The sequence below is a fragment of the Malaclemys terrapin genome, chromosome 1 (assembly GCF_027887155.1).
Source record: "Malaclemys terrapin pileata isolate rMalTer1 chromosome 1, rMalTer1.hap1, whole genome shotgun sequence".
In the NCBI taxonomy this organism is placed as follows: Eukaryota; Metazoa; Chordata; order Testudines; family Emydidae; genus Malaclemys; species Malaclemys terrapin.
In genome coordinates, this window is record NC_071505.1 from 237,495,043 (window position 1) to 237,514,661 (window position 19,619).

The window sequence follows — 19,619 nt, forward strand, 5'->3', positions numbered from 1 at the left end:
CTCCTACTACCTTTTATCTCTACAGGGAAAAAGTAAATTGGAACATTATCTTTAAGACTTTCTAATCAGCACCTTCAGCTACAGCCTGCAATGTGGATTTTGTCATCCAATGCCAAAGAAAGTTTGTGGGTGTTGGGAAATTAGAAGCCAAATAAATGTCTATCATCTAGCACCATCTATTGGCGGAAATGATGTATTGACTATAGACATGGTTTTCATTCCCTTCAAGGAAATTTCTGTCACACAGAAGCAAAGGGAGAAATTTAGGGAGACCGAATTCAACGGAAGTTTGGCCAGGGTGATGAAATGAACACACTTGTTCTTGTGAAAAGTATTGTGGGATCTATAGTGACAGTTAGGAAACTTCAAGAGGTGAATTGCAAAACCAACCCCCCCACCCTCCCAAGACAAGACTCAAGGCAGAAGAAAAGCAGTGAGTGTGACTCATGGGGATGGCAATAGTGAGAATGGCAAGATGCCAAGCTTATCTTCCTAGGCACCGGAAATGGTGGCTCTGGGCACCCTGTCTCAGAACTTGCATTCCAACTCTTTCCCCTTTCTGTCTTTGTTTCTCTTGTATCCATTGATGGCCCTGCCTTCCTGGGTGAAGTAGAGATCAAATCCCATTTACCATTAAGTGAAAGCTGGCATCTCCAAAGATAGCATTTAGCAGCAACTACCTTCTGCAGAGGGGAATCCAAAACCTCGCAGATGCAGGCACTGCCAGGAACAGCATGGAAATTGGGAGCAAAGGGTAGGAGCAGCCCCTAGTACAGGGATCGGCACCTAATGGGCTGCCTGCTAAAGGTTGCCGATCCCTGCCCTAGTAAAAGCATCCTCTTGTGTAAGGGGGTGTGGTCAGGGAGGTGCACAGATTGGAGCCAGAAAACAGAGGAGAGCTGGACTGGTAGGGGAAGCTGGCAACAGGGTTGGAGACAGTACATTCATATCTGGGAATGAGAGGAATAAGAGAACAAGAAGGTATTACCAGCAGTTCCTATGGAGAACCCTCTTGCACTCCCTTCAGCTACCATATGCAACTGAACTGACTTCCCAGCCCCATTCCCCAATTCCTTCTGCTCTTAGGCCCAACTCAGGAAATCACTTAATCACATGTTTAATTTTAAGGACATACAGAAGGCAGCGGGACTTTCATATGCGTTTCAAGTTAAGCACATGCTTAAATGATGTCCTGAATAGAGATGTTTCCTGAATGGGTGCTTAACTGATCAGGAAGCAAGAGGTCAACTTGACTCAGTAAGTCAATCAGGCAGAGGAAGACTAAAGAATTGAGAGAAGGCAGTCACGGAAACTAAATATACTGCATTGGATATGCATCCCATCCAACTCCATTGACTTGGCCACCTGTCTTCTGAAATGCATTACAAGGAACAATATATAAAGTTAACAGAAGACAATTACTGAAACATTAATAAAAATGGAATGTCATTTCACTTTATTGCATTTTAAAAGAAAATTTTAGTGCATTTTTTGTAACTAACACTACAGAGAGTAAACTTTTCTAAAGTACTTCAGAATCACTTTTTGCTATAAATAAAAGCCACTTTGTCCAGTAGCATCAGCTACAGTATGTCCCTGAGACCACATCTTTCACAGGCTTCTCACGCCAAATATTAATTTTCCATAATACAGATTTAGACAATAAGAAAAATACATCTTCCAAACCAAAAATCGTTCATATATTAAAGCAAAAAATAAAAATAAAATAAAATTTGGTTGTGGAAAGAACAAAGTGTTTCAGCTTGTGCATAAACATAAAAAGTGAAGTGTTGAGTCCTATCACCCCTGAGAGTGGTATGCAGACAATTGTTAAATCTAGTGTTAGCTAATTTCATGGTGCATTTGGTCTAAGAAAGCCCCCCACTTTTGTTATCAGTGTCACAAGTTAGAATGACTTTCTATCTGTTGGTTGTTGGGTAAGAAGACCACCAAAGTTGTTAAATCCTTTATACCAAAAACCAGTCCATTATGTTTTATTTCCACTTCATTCCAAGTGGCAGCAGCAAAGCAAAGTTTGCCCTTGTTGCCAAGAAGGCTAACAGCATACTGGGCTGCATTAGTAGATGCATTGGCAGATCGAGGAAAGTGATTATTCCGCTCTATTTGGCGGTGGTGAGGCCACATCTGGAGTACTGCATCCAGTTTTGGGCCCCCAACTACAGAAAGGATGGGGACAAATTGGAGAGAATCCAGTGGAGGGCAACAAAAATGATTAGGGGTCTGGGACACATGACTTATGAGGAGAGGCTGAGGGAACTGGTCTTATTTAATCTGCAGAAGGGAAGAGGGGGCATTTGATAGTAGCCTTCAACTACCTGGAAGGGTTTTCCAAAGAGGCTGTTCTCAGTGGTGGCAAATGACAGAACAAGGAGCAATGGTCTCGAGTTGCAGTGGGGGTGGTATAGTTTGGATATTAGGAAAAACTATTTCACTAGGAGGGTGGTGAAGCACTGGAATGGGTTACCTCAGGAGGTGGTGGTGGAATCTCCATCCTTAGAGGTTTTTAAGGTCCATCTTGAGAAAGCCCTGACTAGGATGATTTAGTTGGAGTTGGTCCTGCTTTGAGCAAGGGGTTGGACTAGATGACCTCCTGAGGTCTCTTCCAACCCTAATCTTCTATGATTCTATGATAAAGGTCCCTGTTCTGGGGAATGATGTGTCTTTCCTGAGTGGAGGGGAAAAGGGCACGAGAATTAGTGGGGACGTTTTGAGGCTCTTGCTTAAATGGTCACCAGGGATAAAATTTTCAAAAGTGACTTAGGTGCCTAAGTCTCAATTGAAAGTCAATAAGACTTGGGCTCCTAAGCACCTAAGTCACATAGCAAAACTTTATCCCAGGTCACAAAAAAATAAGATGAAATCTACAGTACATTAAAAATGAGAAGATTCCATTTTCTGCATGAAGCTTAACTCTCAGACAGAAATCAAGGGGACCTCCCCAAAACTAGTCTATATATGTGCTTGTCTCACTGGGTCCGCCTATAAAATTTCAAGTAATTAAAATATATGTACGTGCTCCCATTGTGCTTTTACTGAGATCAATGGGATTTTGCCACCGATTTCAAACAAGAACAGGCACTCTGTAAGAAGGAAAGAAAAGTTGATTTAAAAACAAAATTACAAAAACACCAGCTGTGACGGCTATAAAGTAACATTTAAAGTTGCATGTGCACATCATACGTGCTAAATTCAATTTAAAAAAATCTGCAGAGAGGCTTTGTATACTACATCAAATAATTAAACGGGAAGTGCTATGAAACTTTCAGATAAAAGGCACTATAAGAACAAACTTTTTTTTTTAAATTAGTGGATCAAATGTAATGCTCAGAAAAGTGACAGACTAGTAACACTGGCTTGAACCTGGTATAGCATGGGTCACTGCTATGGAAACCATCCCCATAAGTCTGTCAATGCATTTCAGTCTTTACCTGCATCAACCTCCATTAGCTTTGGCCTGCTAAAATGGATGCAGACAAACGAAGACTAAGCTGCCAGACACACATTTTCCCTGGTTACCTAAATTGGGATTTAAATGTATGTCTTCAGAGATGAAAAATAAATGGATTAATCCTACATGGAACAAACACTTTAAAACATCACTAGATTTTCCAAAATGTGTCTTAAACAACCATCTAAAGAACAGGAAGGAGCAGTTATTCTTAAAATGAAGATGGAACAAAATTGCACAGGAAGTTCCTTAAAATACTCACTTATGACAGAAGGTTGCCAGAAGGAGGTGTTCAATAGTCCAGGTACCACTAGTGCAAATTTCACTGTAATTTACATTGTCTCATCTTCAATCACCCTTACTCTGCAGGATGGCATTTTCTCTTAAACTACCTTCTATATTATATATAAAAGAAACATACGTGCTAGAGCATACACAGCTCTATTTACCAGAAATGCTGGGACAGAGGAGTGAAAGCAGAATGTCAGCCAGCCAGTTGGGAATGGTTAATTATGCTGCATGGGAAAACTTCTAGGCAGAGCATGCGTCACAAGTTATATATGGAACCTCTGATTTATCAACAAGCCATTGTCACAGGAGGCCAATGGTTTATCCAGGTCAGCCTTCATTTCTCATACTGATAAGTGAACATAACAAATTTTATTTGTTTAAATAAAAAAATTCACTTGTCTGTCTCTCTCAGTCAAAGAGCCTATCAGTCTAACCATCATGCTTCAATGTGCGGTTGCAAACTGGATTATTCATCAGCCATTTATATATTCAGAGTCAGAATCATTTTTCTTGAAGGGATTTCAACCTTATTAGCATAAAGAAAATACAACGCTCAATTTACGAAAGGTTTTAAATGATACCTGCACCTTTGAAAGAGAATTTCTCTCTGAACTACAGCGCTGAGCATTCTTTGACGTATGATCCTGCAGCAGACAAGTCAGTATGAATCTGAGGGCTCAGTCAGGCTGGCCTCCCCTTGAACTTGTACCATTTCTTTTAGAAAACAGCCCGTTGCTACAATACAGGTTTCTTTAGTGCTCACCATTCTTTAGTATAACATATCCCCAGCTGTTTGAATTGCTTTGCAGTTTATTGATGATGCATCAGCCTGTCCAAAATAAGCTGCTATTCACTTTTTAATTTGGCATTTCTACCACTGCAACATCGTGGTGTGTTCATGAGCATTATCAGAATAGCCACCAGTGCCAGCCCCACACCAAGACTTGGAGGGCCACAGGGACTGAACTCCTGTGCAATTCCTGAGAGAAGAGGGGCAATTATGCGTCCCACAGATGTCACAGACTGACCAACTCCTATGAGCGTGCCACTGGCCTGATTCCCACCCAGGGTCAACTCAAGGTCAGTGATGCAAGTGCGTCCTACAGTGGTTGAAAACGCTAAAAATGTTGACGATAAAATGACCGCCCATATGCTGAATGCTATGGAATATAGCATTATCAATACACAGGTGAGAACAGTGGAATGTAATAAAAGTGCATAAGAGTTATGTTGATAGAGTCTTGTTATTGGTCCAAGTAGAAAACCAGCAAGTGCTCCAACGGTGCTACTATAGCTTATGAGGTACCCTGTGAGCTTAGGTTTCACCCCAAATCTCTCTTCAATTGCCAGAACAAAATTGCTATAATACAGCATTACAGCAACAGACATTAGTAACCGTACTAAAAATATATCCCACAGATCAGAGCATGCAATGCTTTTAATCCTCTTCAGCACTGACACAACTGGAATCCATAGGGACTGGAGGGGAGTTTCATATTTCATTGTTCCATTAGCTAGTGATTGAACCTGCAGGTCATAGTTTGCCTTTGCTGTCACTTTACTGTTACTGGTGGTCTGTTCGTTTTCATCACTATCTGTGTGTTCCTCACTCCATGGTAACATCCAGACGAGGCCTGTAGAGGTGATGCATTACAATCAGTTAATTGTAGACAGTTACGCTCTTTACCCCATACTCAAACACGTAAGTTACTGTTATGTTTTAATGATGTCTCTAATGGTAGAAATCAAAGACATGAAAGTATTTTGCACTTTGTTGGCAACATTTCATCTTAAAATAATCACAAAACAGTTTACAAAAATGAAGCACAACATAACCCATGTAGTTACTATTGGTTTCCCCATATTTTAAATGGGGCTCTATAATAAGAGAGAGAAAGGTTAAGTGACTTGCTCATGCAGCATATACATAGCAGATCTGAGAACTTAACCCAGGATTCAGACTCCCATTCTCCAGCTCTAGACACAAAAACACTCCCTCTCTTGTATCTGGATGTAAAAAATAAATAAAGAGGGGGAGGGGCTGTCTTAAATGAACTCTTTTCAAAAAGTCAGAAGAAGTTTACATTCAAAGAGCAGTCTGAATGCACAGAACAGAAGGGGATTACAGTCATATTACTGTACAAACAGCATGAACACGTACCGCTTGAAAAAGCCTGAAGCACAAAATACTACATACAACTTACCAGCATTCAGAATGAAGATAAAAGAACAGATGAAAGATGTCAGGTAAAAGCCACTCTCTAGCTCTGTAAAGTAGCCACCAACCACAGGACCCAGGATGAAACCAACACTGGAGGCTGCATTGAAATGTCCTATTATAAGAGAACGCTCTTTCTCAGAAACCAAGTCAGAAAGAAGAGCTTTTGAAATGGAGAGTGTGTGTTTGAAAATACCTGCAAGATAACAAAAACATACAGGAAAACGATATCATATTTATTTAGCATGTGATGTAATTCATAAGGTTGTGGTTAATTATTCTTTGAAAATTCCAAAAGCTACAAATTATCCAACGCCAGAGCTATAGAGGTTGTGTCCTGGGCATGTGACGAGTCTGGCAGCAACCATTCCCTCGGCTAGTTGATGGTTGGGACCTAGGAATCATGTTAAACAGAGATCTGTGTCAAGTGAGCAAAACAGCTCAAATAGAATAGAAGCAGCACCTCCGAATGGTGGATCCCAGTAGAGGTGAGGCAACTGCCAGAGACACTGCATCTTGTGGTCAGTGCTGGGGAAAGAACGATACGTCAGGCTAGACACTTGCAATTGGTACAGTACAATCCCAGATTGTTAAACAGTAGGTATTGACAGGCCGAGAGAAGCAGTAATTAATATGAATTCTGGGGCATTCTAAAAATGCCACACGTGCACAATAAAATCTCTCTCTCTGCTCCTTCCTCACAAAAGGATTACCTTACACCACCACAGTCCGCAACCATTGGCAATATAGGAGCATTACAAAAACCTCTAAAGAGGTAGTTAAAATTTTAAAGATTTATCAAACAAACCACTGAAGTTCCTTTATCATACCAAAAACCCACTGCCTCCTCTATCAAAGAAACAAAAAAGTTTACTTTGGAATGAGGCTAGTCAGTCAGAATTTTAAAAACCTATTATCTGAGTTTTATAATACAGTTATGTTGATGGAAACTTAGTGTTAGTGGCACTAACAAATATGCTTTTCCACAACGTACACAGCCCATTAAGTAGTGAGCCAAGCTTTTAGGTGATCTCCTATTTGGAAATATATGTTCAGTATGACAACAATATATTGAAGATAATATGACAGGTTTCAGAGTAGCAGCCGTGTTAGTCTGTATCCGCAAAAAGAACGGTGCCACAAGTACTCCTGTTCTTTTTGAAGATAATATATATCATTATGTGGTGCACGCAGACTAACATTTTTAGAAGTTACTAGTGACTTTGGGTGCTCAACTTGAGAAACATTAAAGTGGCCTGATTTTCAGGAAGTGATAAGCACCCATCCTTTGAAAAAACAATCCCTGCACTAAGGTGTCTCAGAAGTTGTTCACCCCCTCCCCCACCCTCAAAAAAGGCCCTGAAAAATCACTGGTACATTTCTCAATTAAAAAAAAGTAAATGAAAAATTCAGTAAAAAGATCAACTTAGAGGTCTTTTCAAAGCTGGGGTTCCATAGGTACCAAAGAACCATTGCACCTGTGATAAGTAAAACTGTTCAAAGCTGCTATCCAGGTTGCCCCCATATTTAAATATCATGACTTCCGCAGCAATAATTCTCAAACTAACATTGGACTGAATATAAATCCAAGTACCAAGTCAATTACTCACCTACAGGTATCCTTGCAATGGCAAATAAACACACACTTGTGGACATGCCAAGTAGCAAATAACCCAGTGCACTGAAGAGGATACAGGCAAGCAGGGAATATTGTCTTCCTATTACATCACTCCAGCAGCCCTGGTAAGACAATAAATGAGTGCTTTTATAGTACTGAACTACTATGTGAACAATATGCATGTCTGAATTAAATTGATTACTTCTCTTCTCAAAAGAGAGGTCCCTGAGGGACCATCAGTGGAAACATTCATAAATAGATTAGATAACATTCATAATAGTATTGTGTCTAGATGCCAGAGGCTGGACACGACGGACTAAATTCAACCCTGAAGTCAATGGGAGAAGCACCTGCTTGCACCACAAATTAATTTTACTAGATGAGATATGAAAGCCAAGCTTAATTTAATTTAATGTCTCATCTTAATTTTATGTAAACTCGTGACAATTTAGTGAAATATCATGGGTGACAGTCTAATGAAAATGCCATCACACCAACACTGACCATTATTATTTATTTACGATAGTAACTACTGTGTGCTAGATGCCTGCCAAACACTCAGAGAGGGCAGTCCCGGCTTGAGGGAGATATCACTCTGAGGGCAGACAGAGAGAGGTCATGGGAAGGGGGAAATTAAAAGGTAACCTATATACAATAAGTCAGCTTAATTCACTACAGGCAGCATGGCAGAAGAGGGTCTTTAAGTAGGAAGGGTAGGAGCCTTACACATAAGTTCAGGGAAGCTGCAAGAGACAGAGGACAAGGTGACTGTGTGCTAAACGGGTGGATGAAACCTAGGAGCACTGGCTCCAAAGTACAGATTTGAATGTTGGCAGGTACAGTATACATTCCTGGCCTATGGCCTTGGGGTTGTGTCCTTGTGCATATTTGTTTTGGGAAAGGAGAGGGAAAAGCATAACCTATGGGGAAAAAATAAAGTTTGAGAGACATTGCATAAATTAAGGCCATCTGGCAAATTACGACAGACTCCATATTAATCACAGAATAGCAAACACAGATAACAATTTCAGAGATCTGGTCCATGATGCTATTTCTTGTATTTAGATTACTGCGTTGAAGAAAACTGCTCTAATAGCAACACAACATTAAACAGAATGTTGCATGACTGACACATAGTAATATTTGAATGCTTAAACTACTACTTTCAGATCTAGGCAGAGATTTGGTTTTCAGCTACAAATTTCATCTTGTGTACTAGGATTTGATTAGTCCCTATAACTGAAACAAAAAGTTCCACATAGAGTAAGAACAGTTCCTCCAACCTCAAGGGCTTGTGTAAACACTAGCGTAACACTGACAGGCCTCGGTTGTCGGCGGGCAGGATCGAACCCAGGACCTCTGGAGCTTACTGCATGAGCCAAAAGTCAACTGGCTGTTAGCTAAAGCTGTAGGGCGGACTCAATCTCTCTCTCTCTCTCTAAGTGGTCTCAGTGCCACTAGGAGGTGTGTGGGTTACACTAGCAAATGTACAGTTTCACATTCCCCAAAGTATTACCATTAATGTTATCAATTTTCCTACAAAGTTAATAGAAACACCAATATATATTTGCAATATAGCTATGCATCTGAAGAAGTGAGGTTTTTACCCATGAAAACTTATGCCCAAATAAATCTGTTAGTCTTTGAGGTGCCACCAGACTCCTTGTTGTTTTTGTAGATACAGACTAACACGGCTACCCCCGATACTTGACACCAATATATATTTAAGATTCAGTATTCAAAACTTACCACAAACGTGCTAGAAAAGAGCTGCAGTAAACCATAAAAAGATCCTAAAATAAAAATAGTGGAAAAAAAGACACTGAGAATTAAGTGTGAACAGACTTGTGAAACTAGCTTTAAAATGGTTCTGCAAAGTGGGAAAATTAACAAAATAATTCATTAGAAGTACAGGAAGAGGCAATAGGGAAAAGCAGGGGCAGGTACAGCATGAAAAAGAGTTTCACCACTTTGATGGATGAATTTTCCTCTTTTTCTGGGTGTCTCAAAATTGCAATACTATTCAACTGAGAAGTGTGGAAGCAGAAGTATGCTGCTTTGCCAGGGGAAATAACTGAAACTGGGACAGTTGGCATCCTACACCAAACATGACAGGGCATTGTAGCAGTAGGCCTGGAAGAAATTGCAAATCCTACCCTTCAAAATGAAGGGTAAGAACCTAGCAGCAATTGGCAGTAGGAGAGAAGGAACAGAAAGAAAACAACAATTCCAGCATGGAGCCAACAGTACAATATTTGTCAGTCTCTTTTACTGATTAAAGGACACCCCAGCTCCCTGGCTTTTTGAACGCTTAAAGTCAATGCAGAGTGTAGAGGTGATAACGTACTGTACACTAAGTTACTGCATAAAGAACATTTCTGTCAACCAAACTCAGACCTGGGATTAGCATCAGAAGGAGCTCTATTCCAGGCAAACTGAAAAGGCAGGATATTAAAAATCTGGATATAAAGACGACATTTCTATCATCATTACTATTTATAAACTAGACCTGTATTTGTGTTACAAGCCAGGACCCCATAATCATTTCAGTGGAGGACAGGAAGCTACAGAACTCAAAAAGGTCATCATTTGGAACCCACCATACAGTAGCTTCTGAAGACAACTATGAAGAAATACAATGACTTAATAGTGGGACAATCATGATTATAAGGGGGAAGAATCAGCTGCAGACAAATGTCTATCTTGCTTAGAGCTTGCCATTGTTTTCCACTGTGTGGCTACTGAAGGTTAGTTATGATACATATCTGACTTCTACCTCATGTCCTGGGTAATCAGTACCCAGGCTGTACTCACCTACTACTCCTGCAACAGTTGGACTTGCTCCTAGAGACTTGATATGAAGGCTTAACAGAGGCACAACCATACTTACACCAAAGAAGTCCTGAAAGAATAGGGAGAATGGAGTTTCAGTAATTGAGCATATTTACAAAGATACAGAAAGTCAAGATTTAGACTAAGTGATTCTGTATTTTAAAAGGGTATTATATTTTAATTAAATAACAATCTAGGATCAGGTCTACATTTGGAAGGCTCCACCCGTACAGATATACCAGCATATTATACCGGTCAAGTGCTTCTAGCGTGGATGCAGCTTATCCTAGCTGCCCTGAGTGAAACAAGCTATACTGGTAAAAGCACAGTTTTGCTGGTATGACTGCATCTACACTAGGGGTTCTAGATGGCACAGTTATGCTGGTATGACTGCATCTACACTAGGGGTTCTAGACGGCACAGTTATGCTGATCACAAATCACACTTTCGTCACACACATGACCAACAGTTTGTAACATAGACCTGGTCTACAAGAAATAAAAAGTGTTGTGTTGCATTGCATAATCCTTGCAATTTGACTGGTATGTTCACAAACTACAATTTTTTAAGCTAAAAACTATGACAGGAACTACTTATCTTCTGAATGGTTCTAAATACATGAAAAAAGCTACACTCTTTCAGAAGACCTACTTAAGAAATATTGAATGCTTTATATATATATTTGAAGTTGAATAATTATTCTGAATTTTCAAAATGATAGGTTTGCACTAATAGCATTTTTAATTCAGAAATATAAATAGTCTGGTGTATCATGCAAATACAAAAAAGCTCCTCTCTGTACAAATAATTAAGTTATGAAAACAAACATTTAAAGCACTTTGAAAAATGCATGTAAAGTACAGTCTTTCAGTTGAAAAACATCATCTACAACGGGAAGAGAGGCTTTCAAGACAGCCCACTCCTGTAAGTAGATTACACTATTTTTCTTACATTACAATGGCAAAGTGTTATACAGGATACAGTACAGAGGCAAGGCAAAGCATAAGGGAAGCAGAGATTTCCTCAATAGCATCAGAGGAAGGCGAGACAGCATGTGGGGGTTCTACACTCCTATACTGTACAAGGATCTCCTGGCCTATCCTTTCAAATTTTTATCTTTTGTTAACTTACCATATTGACCTGCTAATTCTTTACTGTACAATGCTGCTTGCATGCCACTTCTACATCAGAGTGGAACTGTGCTGAAGGGGACTACTGAAGCAGTATCACCTTTTATGAGAGACTACTGCAGTTGGACTAAACGTTCATAATAGTCCGTCCAAAACTAGAATAGAGATGTCATTATATATACCATTCAGTCAAATGCTTCAAATACCTCATTAAGCAGTCTTGATGGCTAATTTTTATATATACATACACTCACAAAACTATTGAAAGTCTAATAATACCCATAGTTGATCCCTGGTACTTCTTAAGTAACACAATCTTTAAGCCCAGTAATTATTACTAGCATTTGCATGTCAGTGAAGAACAGTAATTATTTCTTATTTTAAAGAGAAAAGTGTATGTTATTCTAAACTCTAATTTACTGACTATGGGAAGGTTATGTAGCAGATAACAGTTCAGTGACATCTTTCAGCTACTATTCACAGCGGTCACCCTTAGAAATGTGCCAATTGCCGTCTATGGCAGAGTAAATTTACCTCAGTATTTGAAGGGTTCTAATTATTACCTATAATGAGTATAAGAAAGTTTATGAAACATTGCAAATATAAATGTAAGCATTATCTATTTAAAGCAAAACAGACAAGCTCTATGGAGCACTAGTGCCTACTGCTTTTTCAGACTTGTAAGGAGAAAGACAGAGCCAAAGAGGAAGCACAAACAAAGGAAAAGAAGCAAAAACGAGACAGATTTATCAAAGGCGGAAATGATGGGAAAACAATATAAAAGATATGAAAGAAACATGTCAGTTCTCTTCGGCTAGTTTAAACAAAGCAACTTGCAGTAATACATACACATACAAAAACATTTCCCCCGTTTTATCAATCTTAAATGCTTATTTTTGAATTAAACTATCACACTGGCTAATTGAACTGAAAGCATTCAAGGTCCCAAACATGAATGGTTAGTTTGCCTATGTTAATAGCCAGTATAAACATAGTGCTTTAATTTAGTAACAGGGCAAATCCTTATGTCTCTCCTACATGTGCAGATGGCTCTCTTTGCATGAAACCACTGTGGTACCACTTTCCAAGGGGCTGAACAGGATTTGGTGAGTGCACTCCCCATCCAGAATACTCCGCTCAACAGGGGCATCTTGCATGGCTGCATGCGGGGGGAGATTTGGAAATAGGGCAGGGCTGGAAGTTCTACAGCCAAAGCACAATCAGACCCAGAAAACTTAAGAGACTCATCCAAGGCCACACAGGAAGTCAGTGACAGAGCCTGGATTAGAACTGAAGAGTTCCTGAATGCAGCTCCCTTTCTGAGTCCACAGAACAAACCACTCAATCCCTTAACAACAGCTGCTCTGAAAGCAAGATTTCACATGATTTAGTTCAATACAAGTGTCTGACAAATTGTCTTCAGTAAACTCCAATTAACAAATTGTTTTGTTTGGAAGTAAACCCTGCACTGCAGTATTAGTAAGCCAACTTGAAAGTGAAAGAGACACCATTGTCCAAACTGAATTAAGAGTAAACAGCACACCACTGCGGTGAATACTTGAGTACTGAACAGAACAGATTGTCTAAGCTCAGACGTTTGGAGGAATTTTTCCAGTCCCTTAGAGCTCCCTCAGGAATCTCAAGGCTTTTTTGGCCAGGTAGTTGCTATTATTGTCAAGGCCGGGGAGGTTCAACCATGACAGTGACGTTAAATACAAACACAGGAGAAATGGGTGGTGTCCGGACAGGCAATAAAAAGGCAGCTCTCGAACCCGGATGCTCTAGGGTCATTTACAGTATGGGACAGAATATATTTTATATGTGGATTACACATATTGAAGGTTACATTTGTTCTACATTCCCCACCCCTAAAAACAGGGGAGAAGATCTGCCCTGGGCTGCAGGCGGGCCTGGCAATGGAGCCGAGGATCCTGTCTCAGGGTTTCTGAGAGTTCCAGTGGAGACAAGCGGCAGCGACACCACCGGGGCCCGGGTTCACCGACAGGCCAGACAGTATTTGCTTTTTTACATTTACACACCCACCCCGCCGGGCAGGGGACTGATGCTCCTGCCCCCCGCCCCGCACTCACCAGGAAGCCCACCAGGTAGAGGCACCGCACGAAGCGGCTGGGCCCGGCCCCGCGCGGAGCAGGAGGAGCCGCCGGGCCCGGCCGCGGGGCTGGCGGCGGCTCCGAGGCCCCCATTCTCCAGCCAGGCCCGGCGCCGGCGGCCGCAGCGGGGGGACGAGCACGCGCAGCGCGGGGAGGGCGGGCCGAGGCCTGGGGCGGGGCGTTGACTAGAGGGCGGGGCTGGGAAGGGACCCGGCTTGGCTGAGTCCGGGCGGTCCGGCCCAGCCGCCGCGGTCAGACCTTCAGAGATCAGAGTCACGTATTTGCCAACTATGATCTCACACGAGTGATAAGTGGAGGTGGGGTTGATTTGCCATCAGGGCTTGAAGCCTTTGAGGATCGTGTTACCCAGTTTTTCTCTAGTCCCCAGCCCAGCAGCTGGACCCTGCTGGGATTGTCACAGGATTCCAGGAGCTGGGGCTTTAAGAGGTGGGTGATACCAGTCACCAGAGGGGACCAACCTTGTCAGTACCTTCCTGAGGTGTCCAACACCAGACTGCACCTGTTAGGCCAGATGAAAGGATGCCATTGTGCGTACCCTTTCTCACTTCCTGAAGTCCCACTTTTGTAGGGCCAGCTCCAGGTTTTTTGCCGCCCCAATAAAAAAAAAAAAAAAAGCCGGAATGCCGCCCCTTGAAAAGTGCCGCCCCATGCATATGCTTGGAATAGGGTTACCATACGTCTGGCTTTTCCCGGACATGTCTGGCTTTTTGGGCCTCAAATCCCTGTCCGGGGAGAAATCCCAAAAAGCCGAACATGTCCGTGAAAATAGGGAGGGGCCAGCGCCACTGGGTGCTGGGCCAGGGGCCGGGCCGGGCCGGGGCCGGCGGTGCTGGGCCGGGGGTGCTCGGCCGGCGGTGCTGGGCCGGGGGTGCTCAGCCGGGGGCTGGCCCGGGGGTGCTGGTCCGGGGCCGGGCTGGGACTGGCAGTGCTGGGCTGGGGGTGCTGGGCCAGGGCCGGGGGTGCTGGGCCGGGCCGGGGCCGGGCCGGGGGTGCTCGGCTGGGGGCTGGCCCGGGGCCGGCACCCCAGGAGCCGAGCCAGGCTGGAGACGCTGGGGCCGGGGCCGGCGGTGCTGGGCTGGGGGTGCTGGGCTGGGGTCGGGGGCCGGGGGTGCTGGGCCGGGGGCCGGCAGTGCTGGGCCGGGGGCTGGCCCAGGGCCGGCACCCCAGGAGCCGAGCCAGGCTGGAGACGCTGGGGCCGGGGCCGGCGGTGTTGGGCCGGGGGTGCTGGGCTGAGGCCGGGCCGGGGGCCTGGGGTGCTCGGCCCGGGGCCAGCACCCCAGGAGCCGAGCCAGGCTGGAGACTCTGGGGCCGGGGCCGGCCGCCGGAGGGAGCCGCTCGGTTGGGGGGGGCCAGACTGGGCCTCGACTCCTCCCCACACCCCACCCCAGCTTACCTGCTGCCTGCTTCAGGCTTCCCGCGAATCAAATGTCCACGGGAAGCAGGGGAGGGGGCGGAGTTGGGGCGGTGACTTTGGGGAAGGGGTGGAGTTGGGGCGGAGGCATGGGCGGGGCTGGGGCCGGGGCCCCGTGGAGTGTCCTCTTTTTGGACACTCAAAATATGGTAACCCTAGCTTGGAACAGCGGTGGCTCTAGCTTTTTTGCCACCCCTTTGGCGGCATGCTTGCGGGAGGTCCGCTGGTCCCACAGCTTCGGCGTACCCGCCGCCGAATTGCCGCCGAATCTGCGGGACTGGCGGACCTCCCGCAGGCAAGCCGCCGAAGGCTTCCTGACTGCCGCCCTCGCAGGGACCGGTAGAGTGCCCCCCGCGGAGCGCTGGTGCCTGGAGCCGCCACTGCTTGGAACGCTGGTGCCTAGAGCCGCTCCTGCACTTTTGCACCCATGTCATACACCGGGCTGTGGCTGTGCTGATAGCCCCCAGCATGGGGTGTGGGGATTCTCTGTGGGTCAATATAACAGCTCTGGCTTAAGGGTTGTGTCGGAGAAAAGAAAGGGCAGGAGTAGGTCTTGGTCAGAGCACACTATGCTACAGCTAGTTTGTAAAGGTGTGTGACAGCACACTCATGGTCCTTAGGAGCCAATACATATTAGAGCAGCCCTGGAGCCAAAACTCAAGGGGCACTAAAGATGGCTTAAAGCCACCCCTCCCCCAGCGCATACACACTTTTTTGCACCCAGCCCTGAAAAGAAGAATCTGACCACACAAACTATAAACCTCTAAGTCTGGCTCCTTGAGGAGAAATTCATGGAGGATAGGTCCAGCAATGGCTATTAGCCAGGATGGGCAGGGATGGTGTCCCTAGCCTCTGTTTGCCAGAAGCTGGGAATGGGCGACAGGGAATGGATAACTTGATGATTACCTGTTCTGTTCATTCCCTCCGGGGCTCCTGACGTTGGCCACTGTTGGAAGACAGGATACTGGGCTAGATGGACCTTTGGTCTGAAACAGTATGGCCGTTCTTATGTAGAAAATTTCTCATGCCCTCCCACCCAGTAATCTGAAATGGCTCTCATCTTGTTCTGGCTTGTAATACAGAAGCTGTGCTGCTTTTTTGGCTCTGTGTTTGTATTTTTGTATTGTTTATTTCTGAATGTCAAGATTTTGGTAGGCATTGTTTTTTGCTGCCTTTCAATTCAAATACATAAAATAACATTTGTAAAGCATTTTGAGATCCCAAAATGAAAATTGCTATATAATGCAAAGTGTTATTATTATGTTAAAACCAGAAGAGATTTCCTAATTCAGCCACTTGGTCAGGAATCAACCAGCAAGGCTATACTTTCTGAAAACTTAAGAAATTTGAAGGAACAACAGCTCAATAATTTTACATTAAGCATAAACTCTTTATAAAACAAAACCTATTTTAAAATATTAAAGTCTTGGACAATGCTTCAAAGCCTGCAATAATGTCTTAAGAAGAATTAGACTCCACATTAGGCTTGTGCTATAACTATGGTTAAAGAGTCCTCTGGACCTGAAGCATCTTTCAGGATACAATCTGTCCTAACACCTATTACCATCACCTCACTAGTCATAACCTCTCTTACATAATATGTCCTCCTAAATTAATTGCGTCAGTCCTTATCAGTTTACTAATTTACTCTAGCCACTTGGTAAAACCACGAATGAAAGTTGATGTTTGGCAAAAGAAATGAACAATTGATGTGTTCCTGCGAACTCGATAAAATATATCTTCATGTGTTTTTAAACAGTCAGTTACAGAGTTACGGTCTTGATCAAGAATAGGGTACACAGTAGGAGATGGAGTTGTGTTTGTCTTCTGAGAACAAGACCTGAAGATAAGAAGAAGACAATCCAAACTCCCAGATATGTAACCTTAAGGGCCAAGGAGGCCCAGATGTGGGTGGAAAGCTGAAGATTCCCACCCTAAGATCAGGAACTGGTTTCTATACTGCCCTGACAGAGGCAAAAGGCTGGAAGTCAGGTGCGCTAGCCACTGCCCGGCCCTCAGAACCCCCATCACAGTCACATCCTAACAGTTAACAAAGTTTTGAGAACATATTCAGTCCCTCAGCAAGAGAGACAACATTTTAAGCCTTATAAATTTTCAACTAAAGTTCTTAAAATCATTTTGTGAGACAGATCTAAGACAACTAATGCAATTTATTGCAGTAAATGGAACATATTCTTGGATTTCAGCATTACAAATAGGCAAGATCAAGACCCCCAAATGTACCATTTATCATCAAACTTACCAAATCTAACAATGACTTATTTCATTCTGGTTTACAACTTCAAATCATTAGGGTGTATTTAGCAGTCATTTCAACTTTTCATATACAGATTGAGCCCAGAAGAAAAACTTACAATCCACTGGTCCAGAAAATTTTGAGGCACTGTAAATGGATTGGAGTTTTAAAACTGCTGATCATACTAATAGTATCTGAAGAGTAATCTTTTCTAAAAGATCTGGGAATGAGCGACAGGGGATGGATCACTTGATGATTACCTGTTCTGTTCTGTTCATTCCCTCTGGGGCACCTGGCACTGGCCACTGCCAGAAGACAGGATATTGGGCTAGATGGACCTTTGGTCTGACTCTGTAGGGCCATTCTTATGTTCTTATCTACACATCTGAGACATGAAAATTAGTCTTTTTAGTGACTGCAACCTCAAAGCTATACATTTTGGTGAGTGTGACAGATAGGGTGACCCCTTTTTCAAATGGCAAAGTGGGATACATGCAGGAGCTCTGACCCCCTCCCTCCGAGGCCCTGCCCCCTTCTCCTCCTCTTCCCCCTGAGGCCTTACCCCCTGGCCAGGCCGGAAGCTGGAGCTGGGCTGTGGTAAAAGCTGCCTAGGGAGCCCAGGCCACTGTGGGAAGCCCCGGACCCTCCACCTTCCCTGGGCAGCACACCCCAGGGGATGGGGACATGGGCTGGGGGCTATCCTCAGGCACCTGGCCCATCGCCCAGGGCAGGTGGAAGGTCCAGAGCTCCCCACAGTGGCCCGGGCTCCCTAGGCAGCTTTTATCATGGCCCGGGCCACCTCCAGCTTCTGGTCTGGCCGGGGGGCAGTGCCTCGGGGGAAAGAGGAGGAGCAGGGCCAGGGCCTTGTGGCGAGGGGGGCTAAGGCTCACCTCAGCCTCTCCTCCCTCCACTGACCCTGAGCCTTTGGTAGGCGGAGAGCAGCGCTACAAGGAATCTGGGACAAATGCTGTCCTGGCATCATTCAGCCTGGCACTGGGACTTGAACTCTGCATTTTGGGACTGTACCGCCCAGTTCAGGACTGGTGGTCACCCTAGTGACAGAGTGACTTAGAAGGTTTTTTTTTTTTTAAATCTGGTTAATGGAAGGAATTATTTCAAGGATATAGCCCAGTTCAGCTTTCTCCCCTCTTCTGGTGTTTTCACTCCTAGTGTAACTAGAGTTGAGTATAGCAGTTACCTTTGTCCTCTGTTTCTTTTTCTATGTCTATCAAAAATATTAACCAACAAACTTCTGTTCTTCAGGAGTTCTGCATAAGGGAATAATGGTGCCTTCAGAGAAATGACAGTGCCTTTTCGGAGTGAGGCACGATGAGAATCTTCCCTGCGTATAAAGAGAAATCCTAGCAGAAGAAGCCTAATTAGGTAGGCTGCAGACACTGAAGGGATCTAGGCCCAATTAGGGAACCAACTTTTGTCTCTTTATCTATTTTTTTTTTGTGTTAATAAGTTAGAACTATTTTTTTAAACTACGCACCTTGAATCTGTGCATTTTATGCTTGGAGCTCTGGGGATCCTGCTGACTCCATGTCACATATCACATCAGAAGATCTCTGACAGGACAACCAGGAAATCCTAGAGACCCAAGCATATGGTTAAGACTATGGAATGATGCTACAGTCCTAGAAACACCAAAGGATGTGCTTGTCCTAAAACAAAATTTGAGAACTATGGCCACTTTTTCTAGGGCAGAGTTGCTGGATGAGCAAAAATAAAATTTAAAGGTAGCCTAAAAGTACCTTTGAAAGAGTAGCTTGGGTACAAGCGATTGGTTCATGATATCAACCATGTTTCAACAGTTGAGGTATGAGTTGTTGCAGGCCCTGCTTCTCCAACTACATTTCAATTAGATCATTAAGATTTCTAGAGGTTGAGGTGTTATACAACATTGCCTGTTCTCTTGCTTGCTACAGATCTGAGATAAATTTTATGTTACCTCAGAGATTAAAGAACAACAGTAAACCCTCTTTGTCCCAGCAACACAAATCTGAACTAAGTAGACTACGTTATTTTGTTGACACTACTAATTTATTAATCATTTATTTGAACAGAATATAATCCTTCAGGAAGGCAAATAGATTGTGTCACTTTTCAGACTTTCATGAAGCATCTTAAGGACATCTTAGGATAGAGTTGTCATGATTACAGGGCTGCACTTTTGCCCTTTTTCTGGATGCTATGAACACACCTCAGGCATCAGGCCTTCTGCCTTTACCTGTCTTGGGGTGGAATTCCACAATTTT

The 19,619-nt window shown here is 43.7% G+C and overlaps 1 protein-coding gene and 1 long non-coding RNA gene across 2 annotated transcripts; one reads left to right on the forward strand and one right to left on the reverse strand.

Moving 5' to 3' along the window:
- Positions 1-1,433: 1,433 nt before the first annotated feature.
- Positions 1,434-13,780, reverse strand: MFSD9 (major facilitator superfamily domain containing 9). The gene is made up of 6 exons (XM_054010279.1): positions 13,649-13,780; positions 10,411-10,498; positions 9,346-9,389; positions 7,589-7,718; positions 5,965-6,174; positions 1,434-5,394 (listed from the first exon to the last, which is right to left on the reverse strand). Exons 1-6 carry the CDS (start codon positions 13,760-13,762, stop codon positions 4,607-4,609), a joined length of 1,374 nt encoding a protein of 457 aa, XP_053866254.1. The 5' UTR covers positions 13,763-13,780; the 3' UTR covers positions 1,434-4,606.
- LOC128826793 (uncharacterized) lies at positions 13,394-18,741 on the forward strand. Its single transcript, XR_008442890.1, has 2 exons — positions 13,394-13,571; positions 18,622-18,741. It is a non-coding gene; the product is annotated as an uncharacterized LOC128826793 (long non-coding RNA).
- The last annotated feature ends 878 nt before the right edge of the window (positions 18,742-19,619 follow it).

Coding starts and splice junctions, on each gene's coding strand:
- MFSD9 (XM_054010279.1), bottom strand. CDS start 13,762: ATGGGGGCCTCGGAGCCGCCGCCAGCCCCGCGGCCGGGCCCGGCGGCT. Junction 7,719..9,345: donor TCTTTTCTAGCACGTTTGTG/GTAAGTTTTGAA, acceptor TTGTCTTACCAG/GGCTGCTGGAGTGATGTAAT. Junction 6,175..7,588: donor CATTGCAAGGATACCTGTAG/GTGAGTAATTGA, acceptor GTTATCTTGCAG/GTATTTTCAAACACACACTC.